Source organism: Otolemur garnettii, unplaced genomic scaffold (assembly GCF_000181295.1).
Source record: "Otolemur garnettii isolate 467f Iridium unplaced genomic scaffold, OtoGar3 scaffold00071, whole genome shotgun sequence".
In the NCBI taxonomy this organism is placed as follows: Eukaryota; Metazoa; Chordata; class Mammalia; order Primates; family Galagidae; genus Otolemur; species Otolemur garnettii.
Genome location: NW_003852466.1, coordinates 3639228 through 3663380, shown reverse-complemented (window position 1 = coordinate 3663380; position 24153 = coordinate 3639228). Strand labels below are relative to the sequence as shown.

Genomic DNA, 24153 nt, shown 5'->3' with positions numbered 1-24153 from the left:
TGGCCCAAGTCTTGGGAGGAATATGGACATTTAGATACAGGAACCTGAAAGATCAACCCCAAAATATCTTCTCTGAAGCACACTATCGTCAAACTGTCAAAATCAAAGACAAGATTCCAAAAACAGCAAGAGAAAAGAAAGCATCAAGTAATATACAGGGGAATCACCGTATAGTGATTTCTCAGCAGAAACCTTATAGGCCAGGAAAGAATGGGATGATACATTCAAAGGGTTGAAAGAAAGAAAGTATTCTTAACTGTTAGCTAAGAATACTATATCCAGTAAAGCTATCCTTCAGAAATGGAGAAATAAAGCCTTTACCAGGAAATTAAAACCTGACAAAATTTATCACTACTAGACAAGCATTAAGAAATACTTAATGGAGTCCTACATCCTGGAAGCAAAAGGCAATATCTACTATCCTGAAAATATGCTCAACACAAAAGTCATTGGTAGATCAGATACACAAATAAGAAGAAAAGAATAAAATGTAATCATTACAGAAAACCACCAACTGCAAAGATAAACAAGAGAGGAAGAAACATATTCTTTTCAGAGTCTATTGAATATAATAGGCTTATTTACTAAAATATAAACGATATTATTATTTATCAAACTAAAAAATGATAGAAAAAACTAGATAAATAATTTAAATACTTAGAAAAATAACTGGTATATAATCTGTGTCCTTGGAGTAAAGTCAATACTTTTGAAAGGTTCAATAATCCTTGGTAGACTAGAATACTTTAAGTATTAGAAAGAATTCTGAATAGTTTATCCTTATACTACTTTTATTTGATCACCACATTTGAGGCTTCAGTTATTGGTGTTTTCTCTTTCAGTCTGAAGTTCTTTTTCTTTCTTTCTCCCTTCAAAAGAAGCCATGCAAGTGTCCACTCCAAGGTACTCAGTAAGGGCAATTGACATTTTTGGAGATATTATTCTAGAGGAAAGCAGAGAAAGAAATTATGATCCTGAAGAGGAGTAAGAGACTACTTTGCAAAGATTAAGTGCAAATTACACAAAGTTCAAAACATTAACTTTATGGGAGGGCTGAACTCAGGTCATACCTGAGTGCCATCAACACCTTCAGTGCTCTCAACCCTGGGCTGTACCTTGGAATTACCCCTGGAGCTCTGAAAAGTCCCAATGGCCAGGCCATAAGTTATCTGTATATCACACCCACTGAGTTCTGTGGAAATATTATGTATATCTTTACTAAATAGACTAAAAAATGGAAGTAGGGACAAGGAATCAGTTGTTTTAAAAGTTCTTCAGGTGATTCCAATGTGTACCCAGGGTGAACAACCATTGGTTCAGTTCTTTGAGGGTATCTTCAGCTCAATTCTGTTTAGATCAGCTCAGTTCTTCTCAACTCAACTTGTCAAATATTTACTGCATCTTATTAAATGTTAGGTACTGTCTTAGGCCATGGACATGGAGCAGGAAACAATTTGGACAGTGTATTCCATCCTTAGGGAACATGCAAACTTGCAGCAGCCACTGGAGTGGTGAGTGCTCCAAAAGGTAGGGACAGGTGTGCCAAGATGGTACAAGGAGGGACTTTGACCTAGCTAAACAACCAGGGTAGCTCATGATAAATACAAAATATGTTGGGTAGATATAAATAAAGTATTCTTTTTATCAATAACCATAATTTTATAATAGTGAATCTCTGCTTGTGGTTTCTGCTCTTCTAGTACTTACAGCAGAGGAAGATGGTAAGAGTGATCATAGGGGAACTTTGGTGTGAAACACTGTTTCAGCGTGGATTAGCCCAGGGGTCCCTGATCTTTTTGGCACCAAAGACTAGTTTCATGGAAGACAATTTTTCTGCGGAGGGGTGGGGTGATAGTTTTGGAGTGATTTAAGTGCATTACGTTTACTGTGTCTGTACTGGGTCACCTGCCACTCACCTTATGTGGTGTGGCCTGGTTCCTAACAGTGCAACCTGGGGGTTAGGGACCACAGTATTATCAGTATTATCTGTTGAATCCTGAACAAATTATTTATTCTCTTTAATCCTTAGACTCCCTGAATGTGATACAGATTAATATAAAGCTGATAGAACAGTAGCTGGCACATCATAGGCACCCCATATTAGACATGGGTCTGGGCAGAATCCAATTAAAAATACTTGGAGCTCATAGCAAGACCTTGCATGAAGCTATTGGAGCTCTTTCTCTAAATAAAATGAAGAATTTACCAAATACTCTTAATATGTTTCTGGCAACACACTTGGGTTTTCTGTCTCTTATTTTCAAAATAGCTGCACTAAATATCAGCTCAATTTATGAAAGCCAAAATGTGGAAATAGCCTAAATGCCCACCAACCCAGGAATGGATTAACAAGCTGTGGTATATGTATACCACGGAATACTATTCAGCCATTAAAAAAGATGGAGATTTTACATCTTTTGTATTAACCTGGATGGAGGTGGAACACCTCTATTCTTAGCAAAGCATTGCAAGAATGGAGAAGCAAGAATCGTATGTACTCAATTCTGATATGAGGACAATTAATGACCTAGTACACAGTGGGGGGTGAGGGAAGGGGAGACCAGAAAGAGGAAAGGAGGAAGGGGAGTAGGAGGTCATGGTGAGTCACACACCTTTTGAGGGTGGGACACAATTACAAGAAGGACTTTACCTAACAAATGCAATCAGTGTACCCTGGGTCTTTGTACCCTCAGTGAATCCCCAACAATAAAAATAAATAAATAAATAAATAAATGTCATAGTTGACCAAAACCAAAAACAAACAAAAAAAAGACTGCAAGCAATTTGTGTGCTATTTGTTTCTCTGTTGAAAGGATACGTGCTCTGCAAGGCCCGAATAGTTGCTAAACTTTGTCAATGTCTGATGGAACCCAGACACAGCTAGTAGGAGTATGATAAATTTTCCTTGTATTACTGATGTTCTTTCTCTCATCATTCAAAAAAAACCCATGAACTTCCTTTATAGGCAAAAGAGGAAATAATGACTGGGCAATTTGTTCACAGAAAACTAAGATCATACCAAGGCCATTATTAACTTACTGTTTAAGGATCAAAGCGTAATATAAAAATTTGGGGATCAGTACATAAACTTGTTCTTCTAAAATAGCATTTAAAATTCTTTTTGCCACATACTCCTGCTCCAGTAATGGTAATAGAAAAGGACGCCTGGAATAACAAGAGCAAAACGTGAGATCATCAGAATGGTGATTTTTATTGTCATCATGAGCATTGATTGATACATTTCAGATACAGAATTATAATATATGGTTGTAAACAGCCAAATGGAATGTAAATCTTAGAAATTGCCTGTGTCTTCTCTCATGACCAATATTGGGACCATGCTCATATATTTAATTTCCCGGAGTAAGCTTCCTGCTTTTACTGACTTTCTGCCATGTGATGGTCTGGACATATAAATTTTTTTTTTTTTTGGTATCTTTCTTTCCTCTATCTTCCTCCCAAATATAAAATAATTGTATACATTAAGAAGTAAAACTGGCTGGGCATGGTGGCTCATACCTGTAATCCCAGCACTCTGGGAGGCTGGGAACGGTGGATTACTTGACTCGGGAGTTCGAAACGTGTCTGAGCAAGAATGAGAATGAGACCTGGTCTCTACTGAAAATAGAAAAACTAGCCGGCGTTGTGTGTGGTATGCACCTGTAGTCCCAGCTACTCAGGAAGCTGAGGCAAGAGGATCACTTGAGCCTAGCAGTTTGAGATTGCTGTCAGCTGAGACCCCACAGCACTTCACTGAGGTGGCAGAGTGAGACTCTATCTCCCCCCAAAAGCAAAACTGCAAAAATCATCTACTGAAAACTATCTTTTGCGTATGTCTAATGTATCATTTTAGACAGATCACTGTCATAGTATTAAGCAGAAATAGATGTTTGTGTGAATAGATGTTTAATAGGAGTTAAAATGGTTAAGAGTATAAATAAAGATCCCGCAGGTATTATTTTGACATGTTATACTTTTATGTTTCAATTACTTGAACGGCACCTCCCCATCCCCTGAATTTTGTTTCGGCTGATTCTTGAAATCTAATCAATTTGCCATAGTTGAATGTTGGAAATTAGTCTTTATATTTTATGGTACTAAAGATTCCTTAGAATTGTAGCCTAAAAGGCTCTAACATTTATTTAAAAACATACTCTACAGATCATTGTTTCACTCCCTAACATTTTAGGATTATTAATCTTTCTTTCTCTGGAGACTTCTTTGTTAGCTTTTATGAACCTAAGGATCCCAAGGTTATAAAAGCCATTGTTTAAAACTGTGGCCTTCACTAGCGACTGTGCCCCCGCACCCCATCCTGGCTTCTCACATTCCTTCCATCTTGACAGTCTAGCTTTGATTGTACTTTGTCACGCATTATTATCAATGCAATTATCAATTAAAATATTGTTATTTTAATGATATTGTTAGAAACAAAAAAGACAAGAATTTTAAAAATGTGTATCTAATCACTTACTACATTGTCTATACATACAGATGTATATACACTTAAGTTTGTTATAGCTATTACTGATATAAAGCAGGCATGGTACATGATTCACTATTACTACTAAAACACCCAACATTTTTTGTTATAAGTTCCATTTAGTAAATTACTTCCCACCAAATGCTTTTATTGATTTTGGTTTAATTCTTGCATCACATGTATGTTATTGTGGGGATATGTCACATTTTAGTTTTATTCATCAGTTGATGAATATTTATACTGTTTTTGCTTCTTGGCTGTTATGAATAATGTTGCATGAACATTTGTGTCTAAGTTTTTGTGAGGACATATGTTTGCATTTCCTTTGGGTATATTCCATTCCTGAAAGTGGAACTGATGGACTATGTGATAACTTTATATTTAGCAGTTTGAAGAGCTGTCAAGCTAATTTTCAAAACAGTTGTAGCAAATTACAATAGCACTAGTGATATAGGAGGGTTCCAATTTCTGCATATTCTCAACAATGCTGTTATCTCCTGTCTGTTTTGTTATAGCCATCCTAGCCGATGTGCAGAATTACTCACTGAGTTCTTTATAACAGCTTTATTGAGATATAATTAATGTATCATAAAATTCACTCTAATCTAAAAATATTCAATTTGGTGATTTTTACTACTTTCATAAAATTCTTAAACACCATCTAATTCTAGAACATTTTCATCCCTGCCAAAACTTCATACCCATGAACAGTCACTTCCAATGGACCTTTTCTCTCGTTCCTGGAAACAAATAATCTACTTTATGTCTCTATATGCTGTAGATTTGCCTATTCTGGAAATTTCATGTAAATAGAATCAGAAAATACAGAAGATACCAAAAAATGTAAACACACTTTAAGAAAGGAAAAAATGAATTAAAATTGTAGTACTCAACATATACTGATAACGAATGATGAGTCCAACTCACATTGAGCAGAAGTCGAACGTGACTCGAGTGTTACCAAGTTAATTCACTTTTTTCCTTTCTTTTTTGGCACTTTCTCTATGTGGCCTTTCATGTCTGGCTTTGTCACTTAAAGTAATATTTTCAAGGTATGTCACTGTGGTCATATATAACAGAATGTTATTCCCTTTAATTTATGAATATACCACACTTGGTTTATTCGTAACTTGATAGACATTTGAGCTGTTACCAGTGTTTGGATACTATGAATAATGCTGCTCTGAACATTTGTGCACAAGTTTTTGTTTTCATTTACTTTCAGATATATACCTAAGAACATAAATATGGTAACTTTCTATTTACCTTTATGAGGAACCATCAAACTGTTTTCTGAAGTGACTGCACCATTTTATAATCAGCAATATTTGAGGATTTCAGTTTCTCCACACTCTCATGAAAATTCATCACTGTCAGTCTATTTGAGTACAGCCATCCTGGTGAGTGTGAAGCAGTTTCTCATGGTAGCTTTGATTTGCATTTTCCTAATGACTAATGATGTTGAGCATCTTTTAAGTGCACACTGACCACTTATAAATTTTCTTTGCAGACATTTCTATTCACATCTTCTGCTAGTGTTAAAAACTGTGTTATTTTTCTTTTTTACTATAAGGTTAAGAATGCATTAATATTCTGGATGCAAATCTTTTGTTAGCTATGTGTATAAGATTTGCAAAATTTTTCTCTCATTCTTTGAGCTGTGTTTTCACTTTATTGATGTTCTTTGAAGCACAGTTGTCAATTCTGATGAACCCAATTTATTTATCTGCATTTGTTGTTGCTTCCATTTCAATGTCATAACTAATAACTATTGCCTAATCTAAGCTCATGGCAGTTTGCACCATTTTAAAGTAATTTTTGTGGTTTTACTTCTTATATTTAATTTTTAAATTTATTTTGAGTTAAATTTTGTATATAATGTGGGAGTTGGAGTCCAATTTCATTCTTTTGTGTATGGATGTCCAGTTGTCTCAGCACCATTTATTGAAAAGAGTATTATTTTTCTTCTGTATTATCTTGGCACCCCCATTGAAAATCAATTGAGCATTAATGTAGGAGTTTCCACTTTTTGCCTTCACAAATTTAAAAAGGCTTAAAATTTAATAACAATAACAATGTTTAAGATAAGGACTAGAAATAAAAAACCTTGTAAAGAATGAAGATAAATACATTCAGAAAAGAAATCAGACAATTGCTGTTATTATCGAAATTATTGAATATTATCGAAATATTAAGCAATAATAATAATAGCTCAAAGAAAGTAACATTCACATTGTCAAATAAGAGTATGTCTATTACAGAATGCGTTGACTGTGAGGTTCAGCATGGAGTCATCTGTTAACTTCTTTTTCTTTTTATTCCCCAGTATTTTCTATATAAAAGATCACATCCATCTGAGAATAAAGATGGTTTTGCTTTTTTCTTTCTAATCTGAATAGCTTTCATTTCATATTTTCCCTAAATGTTCTATTGAACAGGAGTTGAATCAGAGTGGTAAAGATGAATAGTGCTGTTTTGTTTTTAATCATAAGGGAGCACTTGTGCCACTAAGTATGATGTTAATTTTGCATTTTTCACAGATTGTAGAAAATCTGTGTTTATCAGATTATAGACATTCCTTTATGTTTCTAGTTTCTTTAGTTTATTTATTTATTTATTTATTTATTTTGGATTTTGCCAAATGCTTCTTCTGTGTACATTGCAATGTTTATGCAACTTTAAATGTGTTATATTAAATTTTAAAAAATATTTATCCAGCTTTGCATGCCCAGGATAAATCCCATTAATTATGTTCCCTTAATTAGGGGGCTGGATTCAGTTTGCTAGTTTGCTTCTGTTGGAGATTTTTGTGTTTCTGTTCACTGGTCTTCAGTTTTATTTTCTTGTGGATCTTGGTCCAGTTTTGACAGTGAGGTAAAACTGCCCTCATAGAGTAAGTTTTAAGTTTAGTTTTGATGTTTTTGTAAGAGTTTTTAAAATATTGGTATTAGTTCTTTTTTCAGATGTTTGATAGTATTCCCCCTGAAGCTATCTGGATCTGGGCCTTTGTGGGGATATTTTTGGATTACTAATTTAGTATCTTTATTTTAAGTTTTTTCAGATGTTTTCCTCTTCTCGAATTCATTTTGTTAGTCTGTGTCTCTCAAGGAATTAGACCATTTCATCTAAGTTATCTAGTTTTTATTGGCCAGGGCTGGGTTTGAACCCGCCACCTCCAGTATGTGGGGCCAGCACCCTACCCTTTTTGAGCCACAGGCACCGCCCTAAAACAGTATTTCTTATGATCCTTTTTCTTTCTGTCACATCAGTACTGATGTGCCCTTTTTCTTATTACTGATTTTAATAGTTTGAGTCTTCTTTCGCTTTTTTATTCTTTCTTGATCAGTCTAGCTAAACTTTTATTAATTTTCTTGATCTTTTCACAGAACCATTTTTTGGTTTCATTGATTTTTTTCAAGTGTTCTATTCTCTATTTCATTTATTTCTGCAATAATTTTTATTATTTCTGCTTGCTTTGGGCTTCATGTATTCTTTTTAAAATAGTTTTTTATGGTGGGAGATTAGGTATTTATTTAAAACCTTTTGTTAATGCATTCATTTATAGCTATAAATTTTATGGTAAGCACTGTTTTAGCTATATCACATAAATTCTTATGTGTTGTATTTTCACATATATATAAATTTGTCAAAATTTCTTCTGTTTTTTAAATTTATAATGTCATTTCATTGTAGTTGGAGAACGTATTTTATATGATTATTCCCTTCAAGTTTACTGATGGTTGTTTTATGGCCCAGTATATAGTTTATCCCAGAGAATGTTCTATGTGCTTGTGAAGAGTGGGCATTCTGCTGTTGTTGGGCAGAGTGTTCTGTAGGTGTCTATTTGGACTACTTGTTTCAGGGGTCCTCAAACTTTTTAAACAGGGGCCAGGTCACTGTCCCTCAGACTGTTGGAGGGCTGCACTGTGGGCCCCAGGACGAGATGGAGGCTAAGCAGGACAGGCAGCGGTGGCAAAAACACCCGGTGGGCCAGATAAATGCCCTCAGCAGGCTGCACATGGCCTGTGGGCTGTAGTTTGAGGATGCCTGATTAGTTTTATGCTCTTTTGATCAAGGGATATCTTCTAATAATTTTAAAATTACATTTTAAAAGTTATTTTGTTAGTGATTTTTCTAGGGTATAAAACCTTAACCTATCAGAATTAACTTCAGATTAATACTCTCTTAATTCTTAATTTATAAGAGTAATAAAACTTACTCTTATATATTACTTCTCCCACTTTTACCCTATTATTGTTATATGCATTATGTCTATATATGTTATAAATCAAATAACATATTTTTGTAGTTACTACTTTATAGACTTTATGTTTTAAAAAGTTGAGAGAAGAAAAGAGACCAAGTATATGTTCATAAAGTTTATTATATCAATCTCTATTTCTGATTTTCTTAATCTCTTCCTGTGGATTTGTATTACTATCTGGTGTAATTTTCTCTAATACAGCTTTATCTCTATCCTGCCCCTGTGTTCCTTTATTGTAAAAAATATTACATTTATTTATGTTGTAGAACCAACAGTGCTATTATGTATCTGTTGTTTATGCAAATACATGTATAACAAACTAAGAGAAGAAAGAAGCAGCATGCATTTATTCTGTCTTTTAAAAAATTATCTACTACATTTATTATCACTCTTTTTTTAGGATTCATACTATTTGCTGGTGTCACTCACTTTCACCCTAAAGAAATTTCTTTAGCATTTTTCATAAGGTTGGGTTTAATCAACAAATTCTCCACTTTGATTTGCCTTTATTTTTGAGAGATAGTTTTGTTGGATATAAGGTTCTTGGTTGACAATGTTTTTTTTTCCCCTTGCACTTTGAATATGTCATCCCACTGCCTTTTGGCTTCTATTGTTTCTGGTGAGGAGTTAGCTGTTCATCACATTTTGGGTGCCTTTGCATGTGTTGAGACTTTTTTTCTCTTGCTCCATTCAAGGTGATTTCTTTGTTTTTGTCTTTCAACTTTTGACTATGAACTCCCTGTGTAGAACTCTCTGTGTTTATCTCACTTGGAGTTTACTGGGTTTCTTGAATATGGAAATAAAATTTTTTAGTCAAATTTAGGAATTTTCTAGCCATTGTTTGTTGGAATATTTTTTCCTGCTCCTTTCTCTATATTCTTTCTTTATGTTACTCTCCTCATGTATATGTTTATGTATTTAATGGTGTTCCAGATTTCTTTGAAGCACTGTTTGTTTCTCTTCATTTTGTTTTCTCTCTTTTCTTCTGATTGCATAATCTCTATTCATTTATTTTCAAGCTCACTCAGTCTTTCTTCATCCAGTTCAAATCTACTATTGAGCTATTCTTGTGAATTGTTCTTTTCAGTTATTTTTCTTATTTCCAAATTTATATGCTTTCATTTCTTTACACTTTCCACCTATTAAGATTTGATGGGACATTGTTATCATACCTTTTAATATTTTTAAGACATGAATTTCTTTTGATCCTCGAACCTATTTAATAGCTCTGTGAAGTTTGTTTGCTAAGTTCAACATCTGGACCCCTTTGAAAGTAATTTCTATTGTCTATTTTTTTGTGTAAATGGGTTGTAATTTTCTGTTTCTTTGTATATTTTGAATTTTTTGGCAAAAAATGGGAACTACAAATAATGTATTTTAGGAACTCTGTATAATGCTTACCTGTGGGGCTTATTGTTATGGTTATTGGCTTATTTATTTAGTGATTTGGTTGGACTGTTTCAGTCAAGTCTATCTCCCTTTTCTATTGTCAATGTATAACTCTGATATTATTTCTCAAGAATGCAGCCTTGAGTATGCATAAAATCTCTTTGATTCTTCAGGAATTACCATGGTCTTAGCCAGGTAATCTTTTACCATCTATTTCTCTTAATCTCCTAGTTAAGGTTCTGGCTGATCTGTTTCTACTCATATCACAGTCAGCTCTTACCCTCCACAATTTGCTAGCTGGGTGTGTTGTTATTTTTGTATTTTGATTCATGGCTTTATCCAATTGAAGTTAGGTCCTGTGGCAAGGGTAGAGATTTGTCAGTCTTTTTTTTTTTTTGAGAAAGACTCTTCCTATGTTGCCCTCAGTTAAGTGCTGTGGTGTCACAGATCACAGCAACCTCAAACTCTTGGGCTTAAGTGAATTTCTTGCCTCAGCCTCTCAAGTAGTTGGGACTACAAGTGCCTGCCACAATTCCCGGATATTATTTTGTTGCAGTTGTCATAGTTGTTTAGCAGGCCTGGGCCAGGTTGGAACCACCTGCCTCAATGTATAAGGCCAGCACCCTAACCTCTGAGCTATGGGTTCTGAGCCAAGAGTTGTCAATTTTTGAGGCTGGTTTTGACCCTCACCTGGTAGAAATTCTGTGCTGTGGAGTAGGAGATAGATGTGATAGAAAAGCCACTCTTCACCAGCTACTCCACCCAAATTATCCCTATCAATCAGGATGTAAGGGAGGGTGGCAGGAACGTAAGGGAGCTGCCAACTAGCTCCTGTCATCACCCTGTGTGGGTCTTTCACAGCCCAGAGCCTAGAAGAATGGCTGTTAATAGTAATTGTCTGGTAAATCTACCCCAAACAGCTTCTTAAGAAGCTGAGAAAGGTGAGCTTACTGGAGCAGTTCTTGCACAAGAAAGAGCTGTTTGTGGGGGAGGAGTAGTCCTCTTCACCAAAACAGCCCTTTTCTGGACTTTCCCTATTTAGTGGGAATTGGAGGTGGAGGAACAAGCACTGTTTGTATGCGGTTATTCCCTCAACACAGGTCTTATGATATGGAGCTGTTGAAAACAGACTTGACCATGTTTACCTGGTGCCAAACTACCCAGAGGAGCTCTATCCAGAACCCCAGGGAGCTGGGAGGGGTGGGAACTGGCACCTTTGATGGGAACTTGGATAGGTTGCCAAGCCTATGCCACAAAGCAAAGTTGTAGTCCCTAGCCCCGATGCCATGGTCTTCTGGTGTGCTTATTGAATTTCCATAGATCCTGTCAAATAGATGCATCTCAATTTTTGGTATTCCTTTGATCAATGCCTTACAATTTTAAATGATTGTCTTTGCTAGTTTTGACCAGGTTAGTAGATGTCTCTTTGGGAAAGAGCTTTCATTTCTACATTCTGCAACATCTTCACCACTGGTTTTGGAAATCTTTAATTTAATTTTATAGCATCCCTGGACTCTAAATAGTTTCATTGCCTTTTAGCCAGCCCTTTCATAGACTGTTTGTCTTTCCTACACATACAGCTAATTCATATCATTTGGATCATATCAGTTCCTTTTTTAACAATTGTAATGACTACACTTGTCCTCATATCTAGTTTACACTTTTTAACATATGCTATGGCTTGGTCCCTGTGTAAAACTTCTCACATTTCATTTGTAGATTAGTTTAGATTGTTCTAGTGAAATTTAACTTTTATACAAAATGTCCTTTTTCAGTATTTCCCCACATATCTTAAATATTCTTATAAAATATTTTATTTTTAAAGTTACTTATACCTTTTTTTGAAAAAAATATTTTCAACACCACAATGCTAAATATTAAAAAAATTCTTATGACCAATTTCTGTTATATTTTAATATTCTAATGTTTCTGTTTAGTTTTTTTTTACCATGCCATAAACTTCATAACTATATTATCTTTAAAGCAAATACATTTTCTACATACTGACATGTTTTCCTTTTGCTAAATTAGGCATTCAAGTTATTTCCTTTGCTTTACTGTCTATATTTCAAAATTTAGTGATGACATATATATTGGAAAATTACTACAAGAGCAAAGTATTGGAAAGTCACTACAGGAGCAAAGATTATTTTAAGAATTCACTTACTTGGTTTTGCAGCCCTCAAACATTCCAGTGTTGATTAAAGATGGGCAAATAATGGTAGTTTTAATTTCAGTTTTCTTTAACACACATAATTCAAAAAAGAGAGATTCAGCAAAGCCAAAGGCTGCAAATTTACTTGCAGAATAATCTGAAACAAAATGAGGAGCTATTAGTAATAGAGTTTGACAATTTAATTCTTGGAATGATCTTAAAAATTGAACTTCTCTCCCCTTTCTCTGGCTAGTCCTCAAGGACAAACCATCAGTGCTCAAGGAAAAACCTCAAGGACAAACCATCACTGCTCAAGTTGTTTATGTGGTCAAGCATTACTCCTGTGTATCTCCACACTCTACACCCAACAAAAAAATGAAAATCATTTTGATTTCCTTCAATCCCCTCAAAAAACAATGAGCCAATAGGCACATTCTTCTTTTTGTTTTTTAAAAAGATGAGGATATCTCTTCTTATGGAAATAGAAGTGAATGTTGGTGTTATAAACAGAGCCAAATGTTCTAGAGATTTCCCCTTGGTGCAGGAAGAACTATCTATCTTGGAAGAGTCCTAATTTTTGAGTTCTGTGGATTGGAGGATACAAAGGCCCATGGCGAACAAAGTACTCACCTGATAGTCTATTAAAACCAACTAGTCCTGCTACACTTGCAATGCAGACCAGGTGACCATGGTTAGCCTTAATCATGGCAGGAAGGAAGGCCTTATATGTCTGGAAGGTATAAACATACTGTGCCAATACTTCATTCATTTATTACCTTATTTGCTCAATAAATATTTGATGAAAATTTACTAATTCATTTAACAAATACTTATTTAAGGTTATAATACGTTAAATTCTTTATTCACCCTTATAAAAGTAGGGACCATAGAGTTAGTGTTCTCAAGGATATCAGAGTTTATTATGTGTTAATCTGTGAGGTATCATTTGATTTCTTTTTCTTTTGAAGTAAACTATATAAACATTTTATATTTATGGTTGGCTAAAAATCTTAAAACCTAATTTTTCTAGTATGCTGAGCTCTACAGTTCAGTCCTTAGTAATTTATATAATTCATGCCCTGAAAAAGTTCTAATTCCTTTACCCTATAATTCTTAGTCTGTCTTAGAGAACTTTTCTGTTCTCTCTTCTCTTAATATCAGACTCTTTTATTTAAACTCTGTTCACAAATAATTACCCAAACCTTGGAAGTAAGACAAAGAAATGATTGCATGACAGTTTGCATGCTATAGCATTTTATAAGTACATGAGGGTCATCTAATTCTCTTGGGCAAAGTGACTTTGTTTGACTAGCAATTATTAGGACCCAGATAATTTCACAGTCTTGTAAAATTTGAGGTTAACCTGTATAAACCTATGCTTTTTTGTCTAATAGGAAAGATTATCCTAGAAATAAGAGTTGAGCAATTTTATTTCAGCTTCTTTCCCCACTGAGTATATAAATCTAAGTTTCTCATATCATCATTTTGTGTCATTTCTCTGGTTTTCCTGTAAGTGAGTTCAGTCATTACTTGGCAATACTCATTGTCTATTTTTTTTTTTATGAGATTTATACTTCTAACACTGTCAGAATTTTGTGTTTAGAGTTTCAGAGATACTGTTGAAATGTGTTCGCTCACAGGGGCCCGTAGAGCAGAAAGCAGCCTCTCAATCAAAGAATGTCATCTTTGCTTTTGAGAGCTTTTGTGTCTCACTACCCTTGTTCTAGAACTGTTAAACTGACTGAGTTTCTGCTTAGATGCAGACAATTGGCCTCTCTTGACATTTCATGTCTGAGTGTGGTGGCAATTCATGTATTTGCATCTTACGGTTACAACATCTTGATCTTTCAGAAATTAAAAACTGAAAAATCTTGTTGCATCAGTCATTTCTATAGGCTAGTTAAAATCTCAAGAGCTGGTTATTACCTTTCAGCACAAAAGTGTGAAAGAGCCAGCTAGAGCCCCAGATGGCATTTCCCAGGTGATTGCCTGGGAGCCTGGTGAGGTTTAGGAACTGGAAGCCTAGGTGTGGAGGCTTAGTTGCACACTACTATCAGTATCTGCAGGTTTATGAGACTTTCAAGAAAGTGAAGCTGAGGACTGGAGTTTAAGGTATATGCCAGTGCTGCTTTTATGAAGAATCATATGGGCTGGGGCAATGAGACTCCCCAGAGTAAGGGAGAGAAAGTAGTGGCCTATGGCAGTCTGTGGTATAGCTGGACACTGGCGAAATTAAAAACAAACAACCCTCCTCTCCCAGATATTTCACAATCTTATACAATTTGAGGTTAACATGCACAAAACCAATAACGATGTCTTACTGTCTAATAGGAAAGATTATCCCAGAAATAAGAGTTTAGCAATTTTATTTCAGCTTCTTTTCTCAGGTACCAGATGAGAGGTTACCAGCTCTAACCATTCTCAAGAGTTCAGTTTTGTTTGTTTCCTCCATAAGGTTTTTTTTCTTTTCGCTGATGTGTTTGTTATGTATATTTGCTTTTGAGCTGGGACTTGCTACTTGTTTCCTGTGTTTGCAACTGAGAAAGTTCTCCTTCCTAGTGGGAAAATGACTAGGTAATAACAAGCATCTGCTTGAGTTTGTAGCTCTGTTTATCAGTGGAGGGCTTTCAAAGGACATTGTAGGAGATGAATTGATCATAGAAACTCATCATTTGTGCTCACTGAATTATTATTAAAGGGAATAAAAAGGAATATAAATAAGCGTTGAGCTAGAAATTAGTTGTTGAAAATGTATTTTAAGTTTTGTAAAGTATTTGTAATGCCTGGGACATTAATGGAGAATTACTTATATCTATGAATAGTACATCCTTACCTTTTAATATAATAAAGTTATTTATATTTTAAAGTTAATGTTGAAAGCCAAAATAATATTGTTAAATAAGCATATGTATTTTTTTCATGTTTAAACTCATACATGATATACACACGTATTAAATTTCATGAGTGAAAGAAACTGCGTATGATAAAGATGAGGGACCAGATGAGAGACTAAAATTAGTCTTGCAGTAGTTAGTCTGCTGTAAATGAGAGGTATTGAAAGGTTGGATCAATAAATTGTGGTATATGTACACCATGGAATACTATGCAGCCATAAAAAAGATGGAGACTTTACCTCCTTCATGTTTACATGGATGGAGCTGGAAAATGTTCTTCTTAGCAAAGTATCTCAAGAATGGAAGAAAAAGTATCCAATGTACACAGCCCTATTATGAAACTAATTTATAGCTTTCATACGAAAGCTATAACCTAATTATAGCCTAAGAATATGAGGGGGGTAAGGGAGGGAGGTGGATGGGTGGAGGGAGGGTGATTGGAGGGATCACCTCTATGGTTTATCTCACAAGGGTACAAGTGAATCTTTCTAAAAGTAGAATATGAATATATTAAGACAATAACTAAGAAAATGACATAAAGGCTATGTTAACCAGTTTGATGAAAATATTTCAAATTGTATATGAAAACACCACACTGTACCCCATGATTGCATTAATGTACATAGCTATGATTTAATTAAAAAAAAAAAAGAAAGGTTATTCTTTACCTTCGAGAAGTCTGCCCCAAGGCAGAGATTCTTATCCTGTCAAAATATACTTATTCTGAGCACTTGAGCCTCAACTTTTGTCACCTTATTGAATGTTAAATCATCAAAAATTGTCACATCTCTGGGCGGCGCCTGTGGCTCAGTGAGTAGGGTGCTGGTCCCATATCCTGAGGGTGGAGGATTCAAACCCGACCCCGGCCAAACTGCGACAAAAAATAGCTGGGTGCTGTGGTGGGCGCCTGTAGTCCCAGCTACTCGGGAGGCTGAGGCAAGAAAATCACCTAAGCCTAGGAGTTGGAGGTTGCTGTGAGCTGTGTGATACCATGGAACTCTACTAAGGGCAATGTAGTGACACTCTGTCTCTACCAAAAAAAAAAAAAAAATTGTCACATCTCCAAGACCTAAAGTCCCGTAATAATTATTTTGTTAACTGCTATTAGGACTATTTATAAAATAAAAACAAAACTATTGTCACTCTAGCTCATAAGGTTTCACTCACTCAGTTTTATTTAGAAAAGTAGAACTGCAAAGGTGATTTTTACATTCGCCTGGCGCTTCCTAGGTGGGCAAAGTACCCAGAATCTGCTCCCTCAGCCTGAAATTTATGACATGGCCATTGGATGCTGGGGACATCGAGGTATACTTGGTGTACTCCAATTTCCCAATTATCTGATCCCCATTTTAGGATCTGTCCTGAGAAAATCTGAGGAAAACTGTAAAACCCCAAAAAGAAACTCACTTTTTCCAGGCTGAATTTAATAATACAGGTATAATTCATCAGAGACTGCACACTGGCTGGGACATATGACAAGGGCCTGGGGCTCTGTCAGTGCCCTCATTGTAGTAATTAACAAAATCCTTTAAAACAGGTCTTGCATCTCAATAATAATTTCTACTTTCTATAATTTGATATCTTTGGTGGTTGAAATGAATTAACTACACCTATTCAGTTTTATCATTAATAGGCAGTTTCTAGGCTCTGTCTTCTTGCCTGAAGGCTTATGATCTACAAGTCAGAAGTCATGTCTTATGAAGACATGGTACTCAAAATCGCAGAGTGGCTTGGACCATGCCAAGGATTGCCTTAGGGGACTGGCATCCTTACACCGTTGTGGTGAAGAAGCCTTTGAAGGCCATGCCCAGGGTTGAATCAGATAACTATGTGAAAGCACATTCCGGCCAGGATGGAGCAGAACAGAATTAATGATATAGGACTGGATCGTGAAGTTCTTGAGAGAAATTTAATGTCGTCAAGGGTCTATTTTCTGATGAACATATGAGGAAGCCCTTTTGCTTTCTTCTCAATCTATTTCTAACCCTCTCTTCAAGAAGCTATTCTTGCGTAAGCTGGAATGAAACTCTTATTGAACAGCATCTTAATCCAACTGATACACCCTAAATTCAGAGAAAAAAATCTTATGGGGAGTCTTAGTTTGAATTACAAATTGAGTCATCAAAGGAATGATGATATTTCTATTACTTAAAATTCTGATGAGTATTTTCACAATGGGTTAAACATATAAAAACATATGGAATAAAATTTAACTTATTCAAATCACCAGATGTCCATAAACAATCAAACCATTTCATAGATAACACAAAAGGCCTGGATTGCCTTTGTCCACTAATCTACTCAGGGCAGTAGAAAGATTCTATTATAATGACTGTTACTGATATCTTTTATTTTTCATGTGGATGGACCTATTTGTATGTGTTCAGTAAGAGCCACGCCCCCTTTTGCCAGGATATAATCAAAGAACTTCATAATGCAACCACACAGCACTAGGTGTGCCATATTTCAGGATAATTTTCATGTAATCATGTATGACAAGCCCATTCTTTCGGAACACTGGTTGTACCTAATATGTGGAACTAATGCCTACTAAGCTGCCTCCTCAGGAAACTGAACTGATACCTGTTGTGTGGCTCATAAGTCCCCTTCCAACCAGGTAATAAGGGAGGTTACCTCCTAGAAGGCTGGGAACCTGGACAGGTTTAAAGCAACTCAAGATGAAAGGAAATTTCTCAGTAAAAGTTCAGCAGGCAGTACCTAGATGAGACATAATTTTTGGATTAGGTTTCCTAGCCTTGGAATAGATGAATGAATGAATAGGAGCTATAGAAAATTTTTTAAAAATCTCTTGAATGCTAGAGATGAATGAAGATTCCTTCCATAATCTTTAGATGGAAGTTGATGCCCTAGTTGTCTTGGTTACTCAGAATCATCTCTCTCTAGATGTGCTAACATATGTACAACAACAGGCTTAGGTGTATTTACTAATATCTCTTATTGTTAGCCATGCAAATTATTCAAGGCAAACAACAGAACTCACACCCAATAAAAAGGTTCACGTTCAGAGATGACATGAGGCTTGGAGAATGAGAGGAAGCTACTGCGTTAGTCAGAAGGAAGAAAATTCTTGTCAGAGAGAGAAGAGCCTGGGCAAAGACTCTCAAATGAGAAAGAGCTGATGTGCTCTGGGGTTTAACCGGGATCCTTGAGTGTGAAAAGTGAGCAAAAAGTAGAGAAAATAAAAGATGGGAAGCAGATAAAGAAGGAAGTTGCCTCATCCTGCCTGGGCTTACAGGCCACTATGTGTTATTCTAAATGCATTTGGAAGCCTCTGAATATGCTTGGGTGGGGGGTGGGGGGGAGATGAGCTTGGTATGTTTGAGATCAGCTGGTTAGAAGGCACTATTGAAGGTGGAGAGCCATGAGGAGTGCTGCGTGAAATGAGGATGGCTTGTGGCACAAGGGCCAGGAGTGCTCTTGGACATGTCAGGCCAGGAGGACCAAGGATGCTGGCGTTGGGAATGAGGGATGGAAGGAAGGAAGGAAGGAATGAGGGATGGTCTCTGTATTAGTGGTGTGATTAGAAACAGGTTCACCGGAGCTCCATTGACCAAAGAACTACTTTCTCCCTTTTCAAAAGGAAAGGTTTGGGGGTGAGACAGGGAAGGGAATCAATAGTTTTCACGGTTTTATAGAGTATCTACATCAGGTTCTCCACAGGGCTCCTACTGGCTTCCTGGTGACCAAGAAAGAAGAAAGAACACACAGCTTTGAGACTGGTCAGCAAGTGTTGAGTGGAAAGAGGGAGGGGCCAGGGACACTTAGAGCAAGCCCATTCCAGGATCAGTCCTACTTTTGGAGACACAAAGGACTAAAGACCTTCTTGCCCCTCTTCTCAATGTCTCCCGTGGCCCAGGTTCCCACCACCTGTACCTCCTGTGAGCCTGTCCACCGCTGAGGTTCACTCCCTCTCCGATGGAGGATGAGCCCTCCCTGAGGAAAGGCATCTGGTAACTCCAGGCGTCTCCCACCCCCATCCATTCTTTGGACTCACACTGACCAAAGCGACAGCCTCTGGGCAAGCATGCGTTTCAGTGAAGCATGTGACATAAAGTGAAAGCTCAGGGCCTCAGTAATTAGCCACAGCACTAGCCCCCCATAGCCCCAGATGTCCAGAGGCTGCTGTCTTGGGAGGCCCAGAAGAGCATTGCTTTCACCAAAGACAGTTCTGGACAGCACTGTCCAGCCACTCCAGGCCTGGAGAAGACATTTCTGAGTTATAAATGAACTAATTTCCCTTCTGTCAAGAGTCTTCAGCCCTCTCTCACTTCTTCCTTCTGGAAGCTTGAGCCACCACATACCAGTTGCATGATGTTGGAGGGTTTATTTAAACCCTTTTGGCCTCAGTTTCCTTACCTATAAAATGAGAATGAAAAGAGTGTGGCTGCTGCCTCTGCAGCTAAAGCATTTGTGACGGTGCCTGGTCTGGATCAAGTGCTCAGTCACTGGTGGCTATTGTGATTCCCTCTGCCTTTGTTGCTTTTATGACCCCCATAGTCTTCCACACACATAGACCACCTTTCTGGAAATGGCCCTCCTCTGCAAGGTGTGACAACTCAGTTCTGTAACTCACCCTAGAAACAGTGCTACGTTCCCCTAATGAGTAGCACTACAAAGTACTCCCCTCTGTCGTCTGGTGACGTGGAGATGCTCAGCAGTGAGGTACGCAGCACTTTTTCTAGGACCAGTTCATGAACTCATTTGTCTGACCTCATACACATGTTCTTCCTTCCCTCTAGAACAAATGAAATCTTTTGTGTAAAACTGCTGTTACATTCTCAGTTTGTTACTTCTGAATAGCCTAGTAAGTCTTGAGACAAAACCAGAGAGGCTGAAGAGAAAGGAATTTTTCTGAGAATGAGGAATAGGGTAAGATCCAGAAAAATACAGATGGGAGTGGCAGGGTGAACCTGGCAAAGATGACGCCCCACTGGTCTATGAACTGAAAACTGCAATAAATGGTATATTTATAGACAAATGTACCAACAGATGTTTATACAAATACATGGAATTTCCATAATCCCCAATAAAAGGAAATGAAAAATAAAAATTTACCCAGAAATGAGATATGGCATTGACGAGGAATGATCTCTCTATCATGTGATCCGGAGTGTCCAGAAAGGTCTGTCCTGTTACCACACCGGCGTTGTTAATGAGAATGGTCACATCGCCAACTTCTTTTCTGACCTGGTCAGAGGGAGGAAACCATTAACTCAACAGAGGTATTACATCTGGATATTTATCTTCTCCAGTCACAATTTCCTTTTCTCATATTCTTCAGGTAGTTTCTTTACAGCTAGATATTTTTATCTTGTAATATAGAAATTTGGCAGTGTTATAGTAACTTTATAAAGAATTGCATTTCTAAAACAATGCATTTCAGTTTGGTAGTTTTTTTTTTTTTTTAAGGATCTTGACTCCTGTGTGGAGGTGCCCTTCAGCGTGTTGTGGCTTATTTTCCTTATCTCCTGTTAACACCCTTCCTGGAGCACTATTGGCATCCCAGCTCCAGACCAGGCTGTTGGTCTCAAAGTGGCTTCTTCAGATGGCAGTTAGCTCCCCTCAGCATGGCAGGTACCAGCTAGCTATTTCTGCGGTGGCATCTGCCTGCCTCTTCTTTGGGCAGGAAGGTGAGGGCACACCCCAGCTCCTGGAGGGAAGGCCAGTGCTTGGCATGAAGACCTCCCAAACAGACGCATCTGATCTGCCACCCGCAGACGTCCCCGATGCAGCATGCTCCTGGCCCCACGACCACACCAAATTTAACTCCTACCTGTGACTGACCCTTCTCCATCCACAGCTGTGCTGCTGCTACTGTGCCTTGCAAGTCCCCTCAGCATTTCCTTCACCCTCCCTTCCACACTCTCCACTTTGCCTGCTTGCATAATCCACAGTACAGGACAAGCCCTGCCCAGCGGAAACACTAGAAAGACTGTTTGTCTCTTTTACCAGTTTGTTGCAAATTCTGGCTTTGTAGGTGACATTGATAAACTGGCCCAGGGAGACAGGAGGCTTCCTCAGTTCGACACCTGTGCACTTTTTCTGCCACGTGTCTTTCTTTTTTGAGAAATGAAGACTAATTTTGATTCCACTTGTTCTGTTCTAAAATATACTTAGATATCTGTATAATACACATTTTCACACTAACTGGTGATGGATTATAAAGAGCGAATCCTACAGGGCCCCCAAGCAAAGCAGGAAGCAGTAGAAAATGAAGGAGAAGTAGGAGGGTGAGAACGGCGGTTTAGAAGGTGAGTGTTACAGAGGATAGTGATTCAATTGATAGTTTTGGATCAATAAACAATTCTATATATGGAGCTTAGATTGCCAAAGGGAAGGAAAATCCTTGGGTTTCTGTTACCAAACTGCATGTACCCTTTTAGATAATAGTGTCATATGTAGGAGTAAAGACTCTGGCTCCAACCTGTCTGGGTCAGAATCTTGGCTCGGCCAGTCATTCGTTCTATGATCTTGGAAAAGCTGCACATTCCCTCTGTTCCTCAGTTTCCTTGTTTGTAAATAGAAATGATGATAATGTTATACACCTAAGAGGGTGATGTTGTATTGATTAAATGAGGTATTAGGCATATACAATTCTGAGGGTGAGAACTACTTGTAATTTTTTGTTTTTCTTTTTGGTGCTTCCTTGACTGTGGCTAGCGGCTGGCCACTTCCCCTTCTTTAGCAGCCAATCAAGTCCGTAGGTCCAACTACTTTTACTGGGTTCTGGGCCATTCTATGCATACCCGAGTCACCCCAGGGCCAGGTGCCTGACAAACAGGGATGGCCGCCTCAAATTATTCAGATTAACATGTCCGAGACCTGCTTTCCCAGCTTTGTCCACCGCTTCCTGTGGAAACACTGGCTGGTGAAGGATGATAAATAGCCAATCCTATGCCTCGCGATGGGACTGGGGCTTCCCTGTGGTCCTGCATGCTGTGCTGTGCTCTCCCCAGGGGACCCTGAGCATAACAAACTGTAGAACTCTATCCTGTTTCTTTCTCTCTTGATCTTCATCTCCCCTCACCACACCTTACTCGAGGTAACATGATTACGGCACTACTTGAAAGCTTACCTACTGTTGTTAGAATACACGGTAACTGTGCAATAAATGTTGGCTGATGTTGAGAGTGTTTATCAATATTTAGAGTGGAGTTAGAACAAGTATCAACAGGCTAAGCATAAGAGCAAATGCACTGGCTTGGTGCCTGTAGCTCAAGCAGCTAAGGTGCCAGCCACATACACTGGAGCTGGCAGGTTCGAATCCAGAATCCAGCTGGGCCTGCCAAACAATGACAACCAAAAAATAGCCAGGTGTTGTGGTGGGTGCCTGTAGTCCCAGGTACTTGGGAGGCTGAGGCAAGAGGATTGCTTAAGCCCAAGAGTTTGAGGTTGCTGTGAGTTATGATGCCACAGCACTCTACCCAAGGTGATAGCTTTGGGTTCTGTCTCAAAAAAAAAAAAAAAAAAAAAAAAAAAAGTAAGAGCAAATGCACTTAGCATATTTTAATTTTATTTCTTCTACCTTCTATTTCATACTCTTTATATCCTAAGGACATGTTGATAATGAATATGCATTAGAATCATAAAACATAGAAAGTTAAGTTAAAGTTGACTGTGATGAAGGTTACTGGGCTCAATCCTTTCATTTCACAGATGAAGAAACGGGAACCTACAGAAGTAGAGTAACTTGGTAAAAATTGCACAACTAATGAGCAGCAGAGCCAGGACTAAGCTCAGTTTTTATGAACTTCTGATGGTAAATGAGTCGCCCACAAGGGCAGCTGGGCAATGCTGGCTAAGAAGGCTTATCAGATTCCCACTTGCATTGTTTTATGCTATAATCATACGATACAGAGGTTACAAAGGCCTGTTTCTGGCACCGGGACTTAAGCGGGAGACACACAGACACAGATCTTGGGGGAAGTCTATGACAAGCTCCTCTCCTCCTCTTCATAAAAGTGCATACTCCAGATGCAGAGACACAGATGTTTTTAAGGCACACAAGGAAAGAACCCGGCTCGGCTTACCTGATCAGCGACTCTGTAGATGTCTCGTCTTTTGCTACAGTCACAAGTATAGGCGAAAGCTTTCACGGCGCTCTTTTCCTTGGCCAGTCTACACGTTTCCATGTTGCCTTCTTCATCAATGTCCCACAGAACTAAAATGGCTCCAAGCCTGGCAAAATGCATGGCCAATTTCCGCCCTAGTCCACTTCCCGCTCCTGTTATAAGCACTATCTCTCCAGCAACACTCTTTTTTCTCTTGGGGATTATCTTGTAAGCAAAAGCCTCTAAAAAGAAATATAGAAATTTTCCCAGAAATACAGAGGTGTCCACAATGGTATCCATGTTGATTGACTGAAGATAGGAATATCCTAAAAAAAGAAAGTTAACCGATAAATTCACTGCTCGATGGCAGCAACTGCAGTACAAGGAAAACATTTTAGCACAAAGAAGTTTGCCTTTGAGACATTGATTTTCTATATATGCTTTTTAGCAACAATGGCCAAAATTGTTGAATTTTTAAATTATATACATAACTATTATGAGGATATTTTGTGTTAACAGGAACCTTTCCAGTTTACAGGGCACTTTCTTACATATAATTTCACTTAACCTATAGGTAGTTCACAGATTGGTAGGACAGTTTTATAGTTGCAGACATAAAATCTTCAAGCCCTGACGTACCCAGTATTATCTGACTAGTAAACAAGATTTTGGCTTCTTACTCTGGTTGTTTTTTTATTATATGAGCACACTCGATGATCTTATGTCTGATAGAAATTTGCCTGTCCCTAGGCAGCAGTCCAGTCATGTATAAATAATCTTATAATACAAATAAAGCTTGATGTGTCCTCTGATGTTTATATTCTGAAAGGTCTTACCCTTGGAAAATTTTAGGGTCTTCCACTTACCTTAATGTTCGCTAAGAGTTAATGCAGATT

General features: G+C 37.5%; 1 protein-coding gene across 1 annotated transcript; it reads right to left on the bottom strand.

Moving 5' to 3' along the window:
- Positions 1-816: 816 nt before the first annotated feature.
- Positions 817-23557, bottom strand: LOC100944739 (short-chain dehydrogenase/reductase family 16C member 6-like). The gene is made up of 6 exons (XM_003793717.1): positions 23237-23557; positions 20262-20393; positions 12922-13021; positions 12304-12448; positions 3040-3165; positions 817-943 (listed from the first exon to the last, which is right to left on the bottom strand). Exons 1-6 carry the CDS (start codon positions 23555-23557, stop codon positions 817-819), a joined length of 951 nt encoding a protein of 316 aa, XP_003793765.1.
- Positions 23558-24153: the final 596 nt, after the last annotated feature.

Excerpts from the sequence above, each read along its gene's own strand:
- LOC100944739 (XM_003793717.1), bottom strand. The coding sequence starts at position 23,557 with ATGGATACCATTGTGGACACCTCTGTATTTCTGGGAAAATTTCTATAT. Across the intron at positions 3,166-12,303 it reads TTTGAGGGCTGCAAAACCAA|GCGTCCTTTTCTATTACCAT; the intron begins GTAAGTGAATTC and ends TTGTTATTCCAG. Across the intron at positions 944-3,039 it reads TACGCTTTGATCCTTAAACA|AATAATATCTCCAAAAATGT; the intron begins GTAAGTTAATAA and ends GCTTTCCTCTAG.